This window comes from Podarcis filfolensis (assembly GCF_964270895.1).
Source record: "Podarcis filfolensis genome assembly, chromosome: 8".
Taxonomy (NCBI): Eukaryota; Metazoa; Chordata; class Lepidosauria; order Squamata; family Lacertidae; genus Podarcis; species Podarcis filfolensis.
Genome location: NC_139611.1, coordinates 53,488,327 through 53,506,606, shown reverse-complemented (window position 1 = coordinate 53,506,606; position 18,280 = coordinate 53,488,327). Strand labels below are relative to the sequence as shown.

Genomic DNA, 18,280 nt, shown 5'->3' with positions numbered 1-18,280 from the left:
GTCCTGCCCTGCAGAGCAAGACAAGGCTGCTGGATCAGGCAAAAGGGCTAGTCCAGCATCCTATTCTTGCAGTGTCCGCCTAGATGCCCAGGGGAAACCTCAAGGAGGTTTCAAGCACAAGGGCCCTCCTGCCATTTCCAGCAACTGGTATTCAGAAGCATTGCTGCTTCCAGCCATGGAGGCAGAGCATAACAATTGTGGCTGAAAGCCATTGATAACCTTCTCCTCCATATATTTGTCCAGTTCTGCCTTTAGTTGGGAGCCGCCCAGAGTGGCTGGGGAAACCCAGCCAGATGGGCGGGATATAAATATATTATTATTATTATTATTATTATTATTATTATTATTATTATTATTATTGATTATTTCTATAGCAGCCAGGACCCACCATTGGGCTTTGGGCTACCTTCAGTTGGGCCTCAGTGCTCCTGCCTGCCTAAGGCCTGCCCTTTAGCTGCACCAGATGGGACCAGTTCCAGGAAAGGCATCACCTTGTATGCTGAGCAAAGGTGGCCAGGAGAGACATAAATATTTCGGGAGGGAGGGGGTGAGAAGGGAAAGAAGGTCTTCCTCAGGAGAAAGGGCTGGAGGATGTATTGAAAAAAAATGAGAAAGTGAGCCAGAAGGATATTATTTAATAATTACTAATACTATGTAGTTGAGTTTGACCAAACTGGGGGAGGCAGTGGAAGACAGGAGTGCCTGGCATGCTCTGGTACATGGGGTCACGAAGAGTCGGACATGACTAAACGACCAACAACAATACTATGTAGTAATAATAAGCTGATATTAAAAAATATAATAAACAAATTGGGAAGAGGATGAAGGAAGGGGATAAAAGAAGAATGCTGTTGTAGGAGAAAGAAGTGAATGTAAAAGAAGGAGGGATGAAAGAAGCTTAATAAGATTCTTTCATAAGGGAATAGGTTGTCTGTTGAGTGTGAAAAGGAGAAGGGGAGAAGAAATTACAGGCAATGGGGAAAAATACTTTGGAGAGACGTGTGGAGCTGGGAAGGGGAAAGTATGATTTAACAATTTCCAAAGGTGGATAGGATACCAAATGAAAATGGTGTCAGTCAGTGACAGCTGATTGTGCCCAACGCTGCCTCCACCTGCCACCATTTTGAAACTGCCTCTTCCTCAACATTTATGATAGGCGGGCCTCAAGTGGGTGGAGAAGCTCTCTTTCAATGGTATTGGATACCCTGGGCAGTTTGTGTCATCCGTCAATTTGGAAAACATTCCCCGTGCATTCCCTGTGCTGTCAGGTGGGAGCTCACGGAACACAGTGCCCTTTCATAGAAAAAGAAAGAAGCAAATCTCCACACAGGGAACACACAACATTTCAAAGAGAAGGCTAGACCAGAAGAATCTGTGGCACCTCCTTTTCTCGGTGCAGGAATCCTGCCTCTCACATGGCACAGTGCAATGCAGGCACAAACAAAGCTGCTGTGTTTGCTGATGATGGGGAAGGGTTTGTGGGAAGTGCATCGACTCTAGTACGTCGCAGGTGACGAAAATAGGTGCCCTTGTGTGTTTGCAGTAACTCTTTACTCTCACACAATGTGACTCACTGCCTAACACCTCCCATGCCAAGCTAGGAAGAGCCTCACATCCAGATTGCCTTGCTCACTTGTTGCTGATGCTTGATGGGTTTTTCCTAGTTTCTTATTGTAATGGTGTTCATATAGATGTTCTTGGGGGGTGCAGGGTGGGTGAGTTATTGGGAATTAGCTTCTGGTCGCCTCACCTCCAAGCAGATACTGCAGGACTGGAAAAGGTTGAAAAAAGGGCACCCAACATGATCAAGTAGGTGGGGCAACTTGCCCCATGAGGAAATGTTTCCGTTTGGGGACTTTTTGGTTTAGAGAGAAGGCAAGTAAGAAGTTTGTAAAATTAGACATGGCATGGAGAAAGTGGATATAGCCCCCCCCCCCCTTTGCAAAGGGCATGTATTGAAGCTGAATATTGGAAGATTCAGGACAGGAAAATTTCTTTTTTTCCCTCAGTGCACAGTTAAACTATGGAACTCACTCCCACAGGAGGCATTAATAGACACCAGCTTGGATGGGTTTAAGAGGATGAAACAAATTCATGGAGGAAAGGGCTATCTATGCCTACTAACTTGTAACTGAGGATCGTTAAAGGTTTTTGGAAATAACTGATCACAGATATGGAGGTTGAAGTGAGGATGATTGAGCTCACCTGCATGGAATTTCTGGGCTCCGTGGCTTTAATACTGAGTTAGCAGGGATCTGGGGCAGGGCATTCTCAGTGGTGGTGCTGTATCGTTAGAGTTCCCCTTCCATCTTTGGGGTGGCCTTCATTTCTACTTAGGTTGTGTTTCGATCAACCCTAACATTCTTGTTCCACTGCCAAGCTTTGGCTTGATTTTTTTTCTTCTGGTTCTTCTGTGTTTTGAGATTATTTTGATTGCAATGTTCTTAATCCTAATTTACTTTGAAAGTCGCCTGGTGAGAGCTCGGCCCTAAAAGGCAGGACTAAAAATAATAATAATCTAGACAGAATACTTTTGTTTTACTTGGTTCTTCAGCATACAGTTGAGGATTTTTTGCAGTGAAACCGAATTCATAGAATCGTAGAGTTGGAAAGGACTCAAGGAGTCATCTAGTCCAACCCCCTTTCTTGAAGGAATCGCCACTAAAGATGATACAATGCCCACAGCTGTGACCTTCCAGTTTGCCCTGTTTGGTTATTGGGTGTTTCGTCTGAAGTCATAAGAGGCCATCACCTTGCTGAAGCTAAGCAGGTCTGGATGTGGTCAGTGCCGGGGTGGGAGACTGCCTGAGAGCCCCCTGGGGTCCATGCTGGAAGAAAGGTAGGAAAGTGTAAGAAAACGTAAGAAAATAACTAAATAAAAATATAAGTTTCCTGTCCACCCAATAACGACTTGACTGGAAAGCTTTCAGCCATTAGTCCTTGCAGAAGGTAAATCTTGTCACTTTCTGAGTGTCCTTGGCCATGGTTTTTTGGGGGGCAGGAGTTTGACAGGACTGAGTTTACCCTTTTAAATTAAATAATTATTATTATTTTGTTTGGGGAGCTAGAACAGATATAAACCCAGTGCCTGAGCAAAAAATCCACCTATAGTTGTAATCAATAAAGTTGTGGCCATTTCTAATCCAGATCATTGTCTGCTTGAGTCGATTAATCACATCTTACATTTAGCCACTTCCCAGCGGGTGGGGAGTGGTACTGCGACTGGGCCTGCAGTAAACAAGCAAACTTGATGGTGGATTCCCCCCACCTTTTTTTCCAGAAAAAAAACACTGGCCTTGCCCCATTTCAGGCTGTGTGCAGTCAGTCGGTAGGTTGCCTTGAAGAAAAACCAGGAGGAAGGAAACATCTGGAGATGCATGGCAAAAGGAGGCAGGAAAAGGCAGGCACAGAACACCAGCAGAACAGCTCGCCCACATTCATAATTAAAGTCGTAACTTTATGGGAGTCCCAGCAAACATCTAATCTACTTTCATCACTACTGTAAATGTTCTTGAAAGCTACAGCATTGCTCAATTAATTCAGTACAAGATTGAGCACAAGTCTTATCAGTGTATCCCCCACTAATTGATTCCAGTTTTAACCAAAAGGAAGAAAGAGTCAGTGGAATTCCAGTTCCAGTCATGCACAGAGTGCCCAGATGCAGTTAACCCTTTCCTGACTCCCAAGATCTAAGGCAGTGGTTCTCAAACTTTTTTCTCTGGGCTACACTTTCAGAATAAAGAGTTACTTGCACCACACCTTTTTTTTATTGGTAAGAAGTACATTGGAAAACAAAAAGCAACAACTCATAGTAGTTGCTTGATTTATAACATAGAAAGTAGAAAACAATGGACATGAATCACTCTCAAAATATAATTATAAACAAGCCTCTGACATACATACCTTTACGTATGTATATAAATTCAGTGCAAGGTGTAAGGTTCCACACTGAAATGTTTAACTGTTTCTTTGGTTGTCTTTGAATCTTCCCTCCACACTTGCCATCCTCTCTTGCCACACCCTTTGAGAACCACTGATCTAAGAGGAGGCTGGGGTTCAGTCTTCATGTTGCTAAAACAACAGAGAAGAGTCTTTGGGGATGCAAAGTACTGGTACTTCTTGGATATTTCTGAATGTGAAGATCATTTGTTGGCTAAGTTCTTTACCTAAAAAATAATGCTGTTTTGTTTTGTGTTTTGTTTTGTTTTGTTTTGCTTTGACAATGTCATCCCAAGTCAGCAGAGCAATAGACCTATGGCCTAAGGGCTTCCCCTGAGCTGAGAATCAGACAGAAAGAAAACGATCTTGAGAAAATAAGGATGGCTCCAGAAACATTCTCCGTAGGCAGCACATCAAGCACTGGTGACATAATTCTCGTCTTGAAACCTGTGTGCGCATGCTGGGAACTCCCAACGTTCCCGGGGTTGTGAATGCAAGTCACAGGCAAGCCATCCACACAAGCTGTTGTGACGGAAGGCCGCCTTGCCGAGTGTGGAGCTGCCCACGTTCCAAGGTGCCATAGCAATTGCTGACCCCGGCTTGTGTAAGAGGAGAAATTGCCACCGAGCTGCGGAAGGGCTGTAGCTCAGTGGCAGAGCAACCGCTTTGTATGCAGAACCTCCCAGGTTCAATCCCCGACATCTTCAGGTAGGGCTGGGAGAGAATCTCATCTGGGACTCTGGAGAACCACAATTCTGAACTGGGCGAACTCGTACCTGTGTTCCATGTAGCATGTGAATGTGCCTGACATTCTATACAGGCAGCAAACATTTTCTGTGCGGGTTCCGCCCCTGGGTACCATGCACATAAGCCCGCCCCGTTCTGCCCTTTTCCAGGTCCAAAAGTACCAATGCATTTGCAGTCACACATCAATTAGGAGCAAAGTAGTCGCTACCTGTATTCCTTAACTGAGTTGCTTTATTTGATACCGTTTCATAATAGCTGTGGCTTAGTGGTTGTGGTGGCGAAGAGAGGGAAGCAGGAGAGAAACAGGCTGTGCACTGGGGTTTACAAATACATATTGGACAAGTATCTAATTAATTCAAATGCAAAACAATTCCATGTATGTGTCACCTGCCTCGGTTCTGGGGTGGTGGATCCGTAAACAAGACAGGGAGTGACCAGCCGCAAATGGTCGGTTCCAGAGAAGGGTGGGACCTTCCGTTGGCGTTCAGCAGGGAATTGTGTGAGCTCCAGCAACTTCAGCTATCTCTGTAATTAATCCAGAAGAGAGTAGATGGCACACTAATGAAATCTGCAGATGATTACTAAATTAGAAGGAACTGGAAACACCAGATTTAGGAGCGATAGTGGAAAGAAAATTATACATGAAGTGGGAGACCAGCGCAACATCAAAAAGAGCCTTTTCCGATCTGGGCCATGCAGGGAGGCAGGCAGCTGCCTGTCCCCAAACTACGCGAGTGGAAAAATCACACCCAAACCCCAGCGATTCTGGTGGGACCTTTGTCCCTTAGGAGGGGAAAGAGAAGGAGCTAGAGGGATTCCTTCTGCAAGGAAGGCAGTGTAGTCTGAGAAGAGGGCTCTTTTTAGGATTCAAAGCACGCTTTGCAGCAGCGCGACTGACAGGAGAGGATGACAGATTCTTTGAGGGTGTGCTTTTGCAAAAGTGAATACTTTGGGGCTGTCTGGGTCATGGCTGTGGTGCAGAATTCGGCGGCCAGGTTGCTCACTGGGATGTGACAGTTTGAACATATTGTGCTGATCCTGACCCAACTGCACCAGCTGCCAGTTAGTTTCCGGGCCTAATTCAAAGTGCTGGTTTTTACCTATAAAGCCTTAAACAGCTCAGGACCTCGATACCTCAAGGACCGCCTCTCTCCATATGAATTGACCCAGACACTGTGATCATCAGCTGAGGCTCTTCTTTGGGTGCCTCTCTCACGAGAGGTCTGGAGGGTGGCAGGCCTTTTCTGCAGTGGATCCCCTTTTGTGGAATGCTTTCCCCAGGAAGGCTCTCCTGGCACCTTTATTACATATCTTTAGGCGCCAGGCAAAAACATTTATCTTCAACCAGGCATTTGGCTGATTAATATTCTGTAGTGCTTTAAATGTATCTGTGGAAGGGGGGTATTGTTTTATTTTTGTTTTATTATAATATTTTATGGTTTTAATTTGTATTTTTATATCGTGAATTGCCCTGTGATCTTACTACCACTACTAGGTAAAGCTAAGGGACCCCTGACCATTAAGTCCAGTTGTGGACAACTCTGGGGTTGCGGTGCTCATCTTGCTTTACTGGCCGAGGGAGCCGGCGTTTGTCCACAGACAGCTTCTGGGTCATGTGGCCAGCATGACTAAACCGCTTCTGGCGAAACCAGAGCAGCGCACGGAAATGCCACTTACCTTCCGGCCACAGCATACTACTACTAAAAATAATAATCATAATTTTGTGGGTAATGGGCAGCCTTCCCCTTGTGGGAAATTTGGGTTAATCTTTGGGGTTACCCTAATAATGAACTCACCATAACAAAGATAGTGTTGGTTAAATGGGGGAGTGTGCTATACACAGTTTACTGTGCATTGTGAACTCTATTTCTGTCAGCTCCTGTCTTGGAGTTTGAGGTTGGACTAAGCCACCCTTGGCCAGCCTAGTGCCCCTCAGGCGTTTTGGACTATAATTCTTGTCAGGTCCAGCATCCAAAATATCTGAAAGGAACCCTGATGGCAAAGGGTGGGCCAGGTGACCATAAAAGAGCCTTCTGAGATTCAGCAACAGATCTGCTAAACTACTGTCTTAAGATTCTGTGATTCTCGCAAGATCATGTGACCATCTACTCCCATTTTGTGCCCACCCCTTTTGCTTTTTCTCCCCCTCCCAGAATAAGCCGTCTGTTTAATGGCACGGAACCTATTGTGTTGGACAGTTTAAAACAACATTATTTCATTGATCGAGATGGTGAAATTTTCAGATACATCTTAAGCTTCTTAAGAACGTCAAAACTGCTGCTCCCAGAAGACTTTAAGGTAAGACAGGCCAGAAACCTGTAATCAGTTTGTTCTCTTATTAAGCCATTTATTTCAGAGTGAGTTTGTATTCTCCGGTGTACTTTCCCCCACTATGCTGAGGCTGGAAAAACACTGCCTGCATGCATCTGTGGTCTCCTCCCCTTTCCATCCCTTTCAGTTTTGGGAACTAACTGTGGTTTACTCTCGGTATGCACCAATGTTTAGGTTAGCCATAGTTTGCTGTAAACCAGATTGGAACAGGGTTTCCAAACATAGTTAGGAAACTGTGGGGTTTTGTCTGCACATGACCCAGATGTTGCTGGTGTTATTGTTAAAGGGACTGCTTTGCCAAGCCCGACTTATGTTCGGTTTCCTTGGGACTGATGTTGTTGGAGCAACAGGAACTTGCATGCTCTGGCAGAGGGTGCCCTTTCTGTTCATTAAGGTGCTTGTCAGATGCTAGGCTGCAGATGCAACAGCTTAAGAAACAGGCCCACTAGTTGTCATAGATACCAGAAAGGGAAAGGGAAAGGATAGGCAAAGCCCCAGGCAGGATCAGTTTTCCTAAGCCAATTTTACTTCCTCATTTTTAGCTTATTTATCAGGATCTAACAACAATTAAGAAGAATCACAAGAAGCTGGCTACATACTACCTTTTTTTAGTGGTTTTGCTTTGATGGAATTCAGAATGTGCGTAGCCTGATCTAGAACCAACTTCAAATCACCTAGAAAGGTCTTGGTGATTAATGCCTCTGTGTAAAAAAAAACCCCAGTGAATTGATAATACATCTGGATTTTTCTGTTTGACAAGTGCCACCAAGCCTCTCACATTCCCTTTCACACACAATGCTCCATCCATACAAATTCCAGTACAAGAATCACATGAAATCTTTTTTTTCTTTCCCCCAAATACTCAGACAAGGGTTGGAAAATATATTGTCCTCTGGTATGTTTTGCTAGCTTGTTGCAAAGCAGGAACTGTGTAATTATTTCATCATTGTGAATGAATCTGACAGAGGCAAGCAATTGTGCTTTTCCAATTATGCCAGTAGATTCATAAACTTGAATGGCAAATTCAGAATTCCTCATACTTTTGGAAACACAGTTCTCAATATTAGCTGACATATCAACTATTCTTCTGCAAATTGTCTCATCAGACAAAAGGAATTTCCATAACTTGTCATTCAGCATCATCACCAAACAATTTTTTCCACAATCAAGCTGCAGGCAAGCTTAATCAATTTTTCAGCTATTACTGTTATGTAGTTTTGTCTGGTGAGCAATCAAGTCAGCCACTTGGTAAGGTATAATTTACATCTTATCTGAGACTTTTACTCATTTTTTAAAAATAATAATAATAATAATACGGTCGTTGGCATTTCTTCTGTTCCAAAGGCCTTTCAAACTATTGATGAAATATTTGCCAGATTTCCATGTTTTAACAACAGGTGTATTTTCATATTGTTTGGGGCCATATTGGAATTGGAAAGCTTCTCACCACAGATCAAACACATAGGCTGAGGGACATTTTCATGTGAAACTGAGACTCAGATAGCTCTCCACATATTGCCGACCAACTTTTTTTTGGAGGTTTGCTTGGGCCTGCTACTGGTGTTGAATTAAACGAGTCTTCTCCAGCACTCTGTTTGAACGGCAGTTCTGGATCACAACTAGGATTGCCCTCAGTATCACTTGATGTTCTTGCTCTCATTTTGCAAAGGTACCTATCCATATTCTGCAAATAATTTTTTCCCCTTTTGATACTGTACTATCTTATGCTACACTATGCTACACTGAAATGTTTAAATGTTTCCTTGATTGTCCTTGATTCTTCCTGCCCCACCAATGTGACATACAGCACCCTTTGAGAACCACTGTCCTAGAGAGATGGTATCTGCAGTAGGATCGTGCAGAAAGCAGTTATCCATTGGATATATAAGGAGTGAGGCAATCGTTGAGGCATCAAGGTCCCAGTCTATGCCAGCACTTTGAATCCAGCCCAGTAGCTAATTGGCAGCCAGTAGTTTCTGAAACATTAGAGAGTTAAACAATACAAAAAGAGAACATGCAGTTATACCTTAGAAGTGGTGGAAAGTTTATATCCAGCTAGTCAGGCCAATAATACTCCCCCTCCAGCACCCTGGACAGCTTTCCCAAGAACACTGGGGGAGGGGGAGAGTGAGAGACCTTCCTCCTTGCCTCTTAACTGCAGAGTGACCTGAGGGCTGCTACTGCTGCTCCCACCACCAGCTCAGATGGGTAAGGGGCTTTTACAGAGGAGGGGCTTTGTGGGGAATCGGAGGAGCTGAGGTTGCTGAAAGGGAGGGAGAGGAAGGTGAGTGTGGGACTTCCAAAGTCAGATAAGCCCCCCCCCCAAAAAAAAAACCTCAGCTATTTTTCATTGTTTTGGAAGTCACCTGTCTCCACACAGAATTGGGTTGCCTCAGGCAGGGAGCCAAGCTGCACAGTTACGTGCTCGTTCCCCATGGCTCCGATGATCCATATGAGTTTGTTTGTTTGTTGCATTTATATCCCACCTTTTTCTCCAAGGAGGCCAAGGGGGCTTACATGCTTCATCAAGCCCACACCTCAATTAATCCTCACCACGATCCTGTGAGGTAGTTTAGGCTGAGAAGTGGCGACTGCCCCCAAGGTCACCCAGTGACCTTCATAGCCGAATGGGGATTTGAACCCTGGTCTCCGAGATCCTAGTCTGGCGCTCTTAACCACTACACCACACTGGCTCTATTTTAGAAATCTGCCTGTACTTAGAAGTTCAGGAGAGAATTAAAAAACGCTGAGACCAGAGGGCTGCAGAAGTATTTTTGTGCTGGCTGGGAGGCAGAACGGTGCAAACAACACAGGAAGTTGTCGATCCTCAGATTTCGGCAGGACCGCTTCCAAATATATACTTTGAGAATTTCTGCCTCTGAGGATTGCAATTTTTAAGTGTTGTTTTCAGGCTGAGCTACGGAGGCAGCTGCATATGTGTTCCTAGCTAGCGAGTCTCTATTATCGCATCTGACTGGTGTGTTTACAGTGAATATTAACTACAGTTCCAGTTGCTAATAAGATGAGACTTGAAAGTGCTCTACCTTTGACAGCCTTCCCCCACCCCTTGAGAGCACCTTTTCCTAATATCTAATACAGTTTTCATGGGCTTGTGAATTGTAAATACAGCAGCAATTACTGGCTCGGGTCCTTCCTGTCGCTCACTGCTGTCGCTCCATTGAGTCAGAGGAGTGCAAAGTTGTTTCATGTAGCAAGCAGAAGGTATGGGGTGCAGGCTTGGCTCTATAGGCTTCCTCTGTTCCCCCACCCCCTGCAATTCACCTATCATGCGCCAGTCACTCTACATGCGCTGAGACCCAGGCACAAGCCTGCCTGTGCAGAAAGAGTATTGTTAAGTGCCATCCCAGCCACCGAGTTGTAAGAGGCTACAGGAGTTCCAAGCACTTCCCCCAGGGTTTGGTTTCCTTGGAACGAAGGTCAGCGGAGACTGGTTTCTTTAGGACGCATGGTTTTATTTCCACATACAGTGGTACCTCAGGTTAAGTACTTAATTCGTTCCGGAGGTCCGTTCTTAACCTGAAACTGTTCTTAACCTGAAGCACCGCTTTAGCTAATGGGGCCTCCTGCTGCCACCGCGCCGCCGGAGCACGATTTCTGTTCTTATCCTGAAGCAAAGTTCTTAACCTGAGGTAATATTTCTGGGTTAATGGAGCCTGTAACCTGAAGCATATGTAACCTGAAGCGTATGTAACCCAAGGTACATAACCTATGCATTGGATGGAGAAGCTGACAGCATTGAAACCACAACAGATCTTGCTTCTCCATTTGATTTCCAGAGAAGCCCCAAAGCTCAGCTTAGGCCTACCACAGAGCAGGACATGTCTCTGTGTCTCCAGCATCCAGCTTTCTACTCTCACACACAACAACTTATCTAGCTATTGTTCTTCTACAGGCCAGCCGGGTGGGGAAGGCCCAACCCTTTATTTCTCTGACAACGGAACTCACTTAAGATGCAGAAGTTGGGTACTTAGCTTGACATAAGAAGAGCCTGCTGGATCAGGCCAACGGCCCATCTAGTCTAGCATCCTGTTCCCACAGTGACCAATTAGATGACTGTGGGAAACCTACAATTAGGACTGGAGCGCAAGACCAGTCTCCTTTCCTGTGGTTTCCAGCAACTGGTATTCAGAAGCATTGCTGTCTCCAACCATGGAGGCAGAACATAGCCATCATGGGTGGTAGCCACTGATAGCCTTCTCCATGAATTTGTCTAATCCTCTTTTAATGCCGTCTAGGTTGGTGGCCATTGCTGCCTCCTGGGGGAAATGAGTTCCATAGTTTAGCTATGCACTGCATGAAGAAATAGACAAAGAGATGGGTTTGACCAGTCCAACAGGTTCCCTCTTATACAATCTAGCCTCAGAGATACAGGATTGCAGGTTTGGAAGGGACCCAGGGTTTCATCCAGGCTGACCCCCCCCCCAATTGATAATGTCTACTCTGAAGAAGAAGGTCTGTCCCGGACCTACAAACACCCACAGAACAGCTTCCCTATAGAGATTGCATGATGCCTCCAGGTACATTTGCCCTCACACATGGACATCCTAGGAGTCCAAGACAAATGAATATGGGGCTGCCATACTCTTGTGGGGCTTCCATTCATTTCAGAGAACATACTGGTGCATCCAGCCCAATTGGGCCACCCTTAGTAGCCCCCATTATCTGTTGCTCAAAGCAGCTGTTTTTCTTAGCCTCCTGAACAGGGATGTCTCTGGGCAGGTAGCCCAATCCCAAGAGCAACCTAAAGCCACAGGAGTCCCATAGCCCACACTAAGGACTGGTGGCTGTCTGCATATTACAGTGGCCAAATCTGCCTGGCCACCCTCTTGTATTCAAGATTCAGTCATTTTTAGTGTAACTGATGGAGCAAGCCTGGGCATCTGTTTCTTACACAAGATCCATTCAGGTTTTCATCTGTACATGAGAGGGCTTAAATTTGGGGCAGGAGAGGTGGCAGCCAAGGTCTCCAGGTGCCTTGATACTTGTGCCTGTTGAGTGTGAAGGAATATCTTTGCAGGGTTCCTTAGCTGCACTAAGAAACCCTGCACAGACCTTCGTGCTAAACACAGGAAGGCGTAAAGCAAGAACATCTCTCAGCCAAGAGCCATATTCAGGGGAGCACCATTGGCACTGCTGAGAAGGCTGGAATGGAGGGGCTCCGGATGCCTGTAGCAGCTGATAGAGCTACTACAGTCAAGCAGAGGCTTCTGTGAATGTGTGCTTCGTATGCAGACTCCTGAACATTGTTAATGTTAGCAGCCACTGAACACATCTCAGCCAGTTGGACTCTGTTAGTCGACGGAGTCTGTGGGTTGCCATTTGCCCCTTGCAGGGAGCTGCAAAGAAGGTGCTTCAGGTTTCCTTGCCATTTCTTTCCATGTCAGCACTTTTCCAGGCTGGAGTCTGTCATTTTCTGCCCTAAGTCATCAGTACAAAGTGGGAGTGAAATCATCCCTGTATCAGATGAGCAGCATCAGATTAGCAGGGGTGTTAGCAAACTCCCAGGCGCAGCAAGGCTGGGAACAAAATCTCACACCTGCCTTTCAAGGCTGTCTTGGGTGCTGCCCTGTCAACATGGACAAAAGGCCCTTCTCTTGGGTGAAAATTAAAAGTCACTGGTGTGATAATCAGGCATCCGGCTCCTTTTCTGAGCAGTGGGTGTGGCATTAGGCCTCAATGGGCCCATCACTAGGGCATGTGGGGCTCCTCAAGGGAGGGTGTAAAGTTCCAGGCCTCACCACCCTTCAAACCTCAGATTAATGGGGCATTTGAAGAAGGGTCTGCTCAAAGGACCTAGCTACAGCTAGGTACATATGGAGAAAGGGAATCCTTCAGGAACCAAGGTCTCTGTGGGTCAAAGCAAGTTCTTTGAAGAGGGGCCAGAAACAAATTGGGAGCAGCTTTGAAAACTTTGCATTACTGGGAGAGGCTGCAACTCTTTTGCGCGATCAGTAGGTGAAAACTTTTGAAGGTATACTGAAGGGGTTTGTGGGGGTGGGCATGAATTGGCAGACTATTCAACCAAGAAACACCACCTTCAAGGAAAGCGTCATATGTATATATGCTCTCAAAAGGAATGTTGAAAAAGATCAAAATGAGAAAGTCATAGAATTGTAGAGTTGGAAGGGACCCCAAGGTCCAGCCCCCTACAATGCAGGAATCTCACCTAAAGCTTCCATGACAGATGGCCAGTCAACCTGCTTTAAAACCTCCAGTGAAGGAGAGTCCACAGCCTCCTGAGGGAGACTGTTCCACTGTCAAAATCTCTTACTATCAGAAAGTTCTTCCTGATGTTTAGTTGATATCTCCTTTCTTTTCATTGGTTCGAGTCCTGCCCTCCAGAGCAGGAGAAAACAAGCTTGCTCCATCTTCCATGGCTGTCACATTTCTTCTCAGTCTCCTCTTTTCCAGACAAAACATACCCAGCTCCTTCAACCACTCCTCATTAGGCTTGGTTTCCAGACCCTTGATTATCTTGGTTGCCATCCTCTGATTTTCCAGCTTGTCAATATCCTTATTAAATTGTGATAACCCAGAACAGGACACAGTATTCCATGTATGGTCTGACCAAGGCAGAATAGAGTGGTACTATGGATTCCCTTGATCTGGACACTATACTTCTGTTGATGCAGCCTAGAATAGCATTAGCATTTTTTGCTTCTGCATCACACTGTTGACTCATGTTAAACTGGTGATCCACCAAGACCCCTAGATCCTTTCACCTGTACTACTAGTAAGCCAGGTGTCTCCCATCTTATATTTGTGCAGCTGGTTCTTCCTGCCTAAGTGCAGAACCTTCCTTCTCATTTTCTACCAGGACCCTAAGATTGGCAGGGTCTTAACAGGATCCCAGAATGTAATATATCTGATGCAAAAAGAAAAGCCACCAGAAATAATTTGCACATTTTTCTTTACCCCAGAGAATGAAGGAAAAGCCAAGTTTTAAGACAGGCTTCTGCTAACTTAAAGCAGGCTTCTCTCAACACACTCAAAAGGAAGTCGGATGCTACATTGGACTAATGATAAGCGTTGCAGTCCAAAACTTCTGGAGGGGTTAAAAGAAGGCCCAGTGAGCCCCAGTGAGATCTTTGGCTTTGCAACTGACTCTTATCATTGTAGATATTTAGATGAGACTTCCTGTACTCTGTGGGTGTGGTTAAGTCAAGCTTCATTCAAGTTTTTGTCGTGCCGTAGGGCTGGCTGCCAAGTATTTGAGGAACATTGTGAAATGCTTTGCCTGAACACTGTCCTGTAGTGGGGAATTCCAAAGGATGGCTTTTTTTGCAGTCAGCTTGCTTGCCAGATTTCCATGGGCGGATGAGTGTTCTTTTTCCATGAGAGCTCATTTAGCATAGTAACCAAAACACACACAGCTAAGAACCAGGAAGTTTCAAATCACACCTCTACAATGAACCTCCTTTCAGCAGCTTCCCTTTCCCCCAGCCTCAGCCCCCAACATTCAGGGCATAGTAGCACCTTCCCTTAGGGGGATTGTAAAAAGATCTTGAGAGAAACTGTATTGAATTGTGCTTGTAGCCGTGAAGACTGTGACGTGAAATCGTCAGTTGTTCAGGGAATGATTGCTGTCCATCTTCTGTGAGGAAAGGAGAGTTGCCAGTTTGGTTGGGATTGAAATATTTTACTACGAACAGAACTGAAAAGAGGTTCCCCTGGGACCCAAGGAATTGAAAGGATGGCACTCAGAGGCAAGGAAGTACTTATGGTCAGGAGAGGGGTGTGTATGTTGTTGAGGGAAGGAGAGAGGAGTGCTGGGGAAGTTGATCAAGAGAAAGGGTGGCTCAGGAGAGTGGGACAATTTAGGAAGGGGCCTGAGGACACAAGAGATTGTGGAAACTTAAGAGTTTTTGAAAGGAGAAGCCAAGGTGCAAATTGAACAGGAGACTATTAGGGAGCTGTGTGTTGTTGCCAGGAAAGATGCAGGCAGGCAAGGGGGAACTAAGGGGGCTTAGGGTGGCTGGGTTTGGAGTCTAGATCTTGAATTCCATATGTTGACTTGAACTGAGCAGCCAGCTCCTTGGCTTCAGACATCCAGTGTGTTGCATTGGAATAGTCTTTATTAAGCACTGTTATTCCTGCTACGGGTACAGTAGTCCCTTAAGGTCCTCCCATTTCCATGGTTTTCAGAGCTGCAGTGTGCATTCAAGCAGGGGCACCATCTAGCTCAAATGGTTACAGAAAGGGCTGGGGCAAGGATAGCCTTCAGGCAGGCTGTTTCAAGCAGGGCTGTGCTTACCTCAATCCTCTCCTCTACCTCAAGACCCAGGTACTTCCCTTGGAGCACAAGAAGGAGGCAGGTCCTCCCTGGTGGAAACGATGCATTTCCCAGCACTTTTTCCTGTGTGGGTAACCCTTCCTGGTGAACTTTTCTTTCCACTAAAATCCCCACGATGACGGATTCCATGCTGTGATTGAGCTTTTACCTCAGTTTAATAGCAGCATGGTGGAGGGGGGTCGTTTCTGTCAGGTTTGTAGGATGGGATTTTTCTTCTCCCTGCAGCCCCCCTTGTGCTGCTCAGATGACTGAGGAACAACTGAGAGTGGTGGGAAAAGGCTGGACTGCCAGAAAATAACATTTCTGGGAAAACCGCCCCTTCTTCTCACTGCTTGGCTGATCTGTGAAGAGGGTATTGTGATACCCGTAAGATCAGGAAGTGGACAGAAGCAGCCTCCAGGATTCAGATTGCACAGTTCTGAACTAGAGATGGAGGCAAGGCTTTTTTTTGGAGACTGTGCACATTGACCAGAAAATGTACAAAATTCAGTTGAGATATGCACATTCCCCAAAGCCCTTTGGAGATTACATGCATAATTTCCCCTTCACAGACAGATTATGTGTATAGACAGGGTCAGCAAACTTTTTCAGCAGGGGGCAGGTCCACTGTCCCTCAGACCTTGTGGGGGGCCAGACTATATTTTTTGGGTGGTGGGGAATGAACGAATTCCTATGCCCCACAAATAACCCAGAGATGCATTTTAAATAAAAGGACACATTCTACTCATGTAAAAACATGCTGATTCCCGGACTGTCCATGGGCCGGATTTAGAAGGCGATTGAGCCGGATCTGGCCCCCGGGCCTTAGTTTGCCTACCCATGTGTATAGATATAGATACAGCCGTACCTTGGATCCTGAACACCCTGGTACTCAGACGTTTTGGCTCCCAAACGCAGAAACCCGGAAGTGAGTGTCCCGGTTTGCGAACATTCTTTTGGAAGCGGAACGTCCGATGGGGCTTCCGCAGCTTCTGATTGGCTGCAGGAGCTTCCTGCAGCCAATCAGAAGCCATAATTTAGTTTTTGAACGTTTTGGAAGTCGAACAGACTTCTGGAACGGATTCCGTTTGACTTCCAAGGTACGACTGTATAGATATAGATTTGGATTTAGATATATGAAATCCATAAGTGCTGAGATACGTAAGCTCTCTTTCTCTCCTTTTTTAAAAGGATTTTAATCTTTTATACGAAGAGGCCAAGTACTACCAGCTGCAGCCGATGATCAAGGAGCTGGAGCGATGGAAACAGGAGAAGGAACAAAGGAAGCACTTCCAGCCCTGTGACTGCTTGGTTGTAAGGGTGACTCCGGATCTCGGGGAAAGGATTGCACTGAGCGGAGAGAAGGCATTGATTGAGGAGATCTTCCCAGAGACAGGGGACGTCATGTGCAACTCGGTCAACGCAGGCTGGAACCAAGACCCCACCCACGTCATTAGGTTTCCTTTGAACGGATACTGTCGGTTGAATTCGGTGCAGGTAATGGGCCTCATCCGTTCTATCATTTTCTTTTCACGTTCAGTACTAAGCAGATGAGTCCCTTCTGCCCAATTGCCTCTGTGTCACTGGAAGAAGGAGGCATTTTTTGCCTGGTGAGATCATGGGCGTTTTTCCTCTCTCTCCCTTTCCCTTTTCCCTTAAGTCTAAGTTGTTGGTGGGGGAGAGAAAGAGAGATTTAGATTTTTGTGTGTGTTAGCACCATGCTGATCTCATAATGGCGTTAGGCTGACAAATGCTAATTTTTTTTCATCAGCTCATACCCCGCAGTCCTTTCTTCCCTCCAAAGTGCCCCTAGGAAGAAAAAAAGAGTGTACCAAAACTACAAAAAAAGAAGAAGAAGAGGGGAAAGGAGGAAAGGAAGGAGGGGGAGCCGTTTCTCCATGCCACTTTATAGAAAACGCAACAATGTGTAAATGCATAATTTATGTCCCACTCATAATTAAATGATAGAGCCTCCGGGATGGACTTAAAAAAATGATCTCTGCACTTTTTTTCCCCTCCAAGAGGATGTTCTATAAAAATTGCCCAGAGTATTTTAAACAAAATGTGTTCCACTTTATACTCAAAGGTTTTTATGGGGGTTTGATTGAGTTAGTTATTTTTTTCCCCTTTTCTTTTCTTTTTATTTTTTATTTAAGATTTTAAAATTAACATATGAAACAAGGAAAGGCGGATAGGTAGGATGCGGGAAATGTAAGTTTGTGATTTGGCAAACCCCTCTGAGCGGCTTTCTTCCCCCCACCCCAAATAGGGGAGCTTGCCCATGGGAGGGCTACCCTACAGCGGACCTTGGCACTGAGCAGCCTTGATGGTTTGACACTCATTAGCGAGGACCAGAGCAATGAGGGCATTTTCATTGGGAGAGTTGAGCATCCAGCTGCCTGTCTCAGGATGTTTGGCAGGGGGGCACGGGCGGGGGGAGTGGAGCGTGGAGAGGCCTCCATTGGCAGAGGATGTTTTGGGCAGAGCAAATGGGCTTCAGGCTACAGCGAGAAACCAAGTGAAGTCAGTTGCAAAACATGTCACTGTGGCACTTTGGGTGGTTGGAATTTTATTGCTCTGAATACCTGGCCCAGGTGAAGAGCAGCATGCAGTTCAAAAAGCTGGCTTATGGCCTTTAAAAAATAAAATAAAATAAAAAACATTGTGGTTTTGTCAACCCAAACAAGGCACATCGTTTCTCCAGTCTGTTATCCTTTATGCAAGAGCAGGGATTGCCAACATGGCACCCACAGAAGCCTTCACTGGCACCCATAGGCCCCCCTCCCCCCACAGAAAACACCTTTGAAAGAAGTGTTTTATTGCAGCCAATAGAATAGGTGGGTGGGGATGGTGCTCACAACAGCTTCTCCAGCTTACAGCTGTACCCAAATGCCCCAAAAGGTTGGCAACCTCTTGGGCTAGACCATGATAGTGAGGTCTCTCTTCAACAAGTTGTAGGGCAGAGCTTGT

General features: G+C 45.7%; 1 protein-coding gene across 5 annotated transcripts in view; it reads left to right on the top strand.

The window, feature by feature from the left end:
* Nucleotides 1-18,280, top strand: part of KCTD15 (potassium channel tetramerization domain containing 15) — a 68,779-nt gene that overhangs the window by 40,400 nt on the left and 10,099 nt on the right. For all 5 annotated transcript variants that reach the window (XM_083625353.1, XM_083625352.1, XM_083625354.1 and 2 more), the window contains exons 3-4: nucleotides 6,840-6,984; nucleotides 16,502-16,807. In XM_083625353.1, the coding sequence (XP_083481479.1) occupies nucleotides 6,840-6,984; nucleotides 16,502-16,807 (451 nt within the window). The remainder of the gene's footprint in view (nucleotides 1-6,839; nucleotides 6,985-16,501; nucleotides 16,808-18,280) is intronic.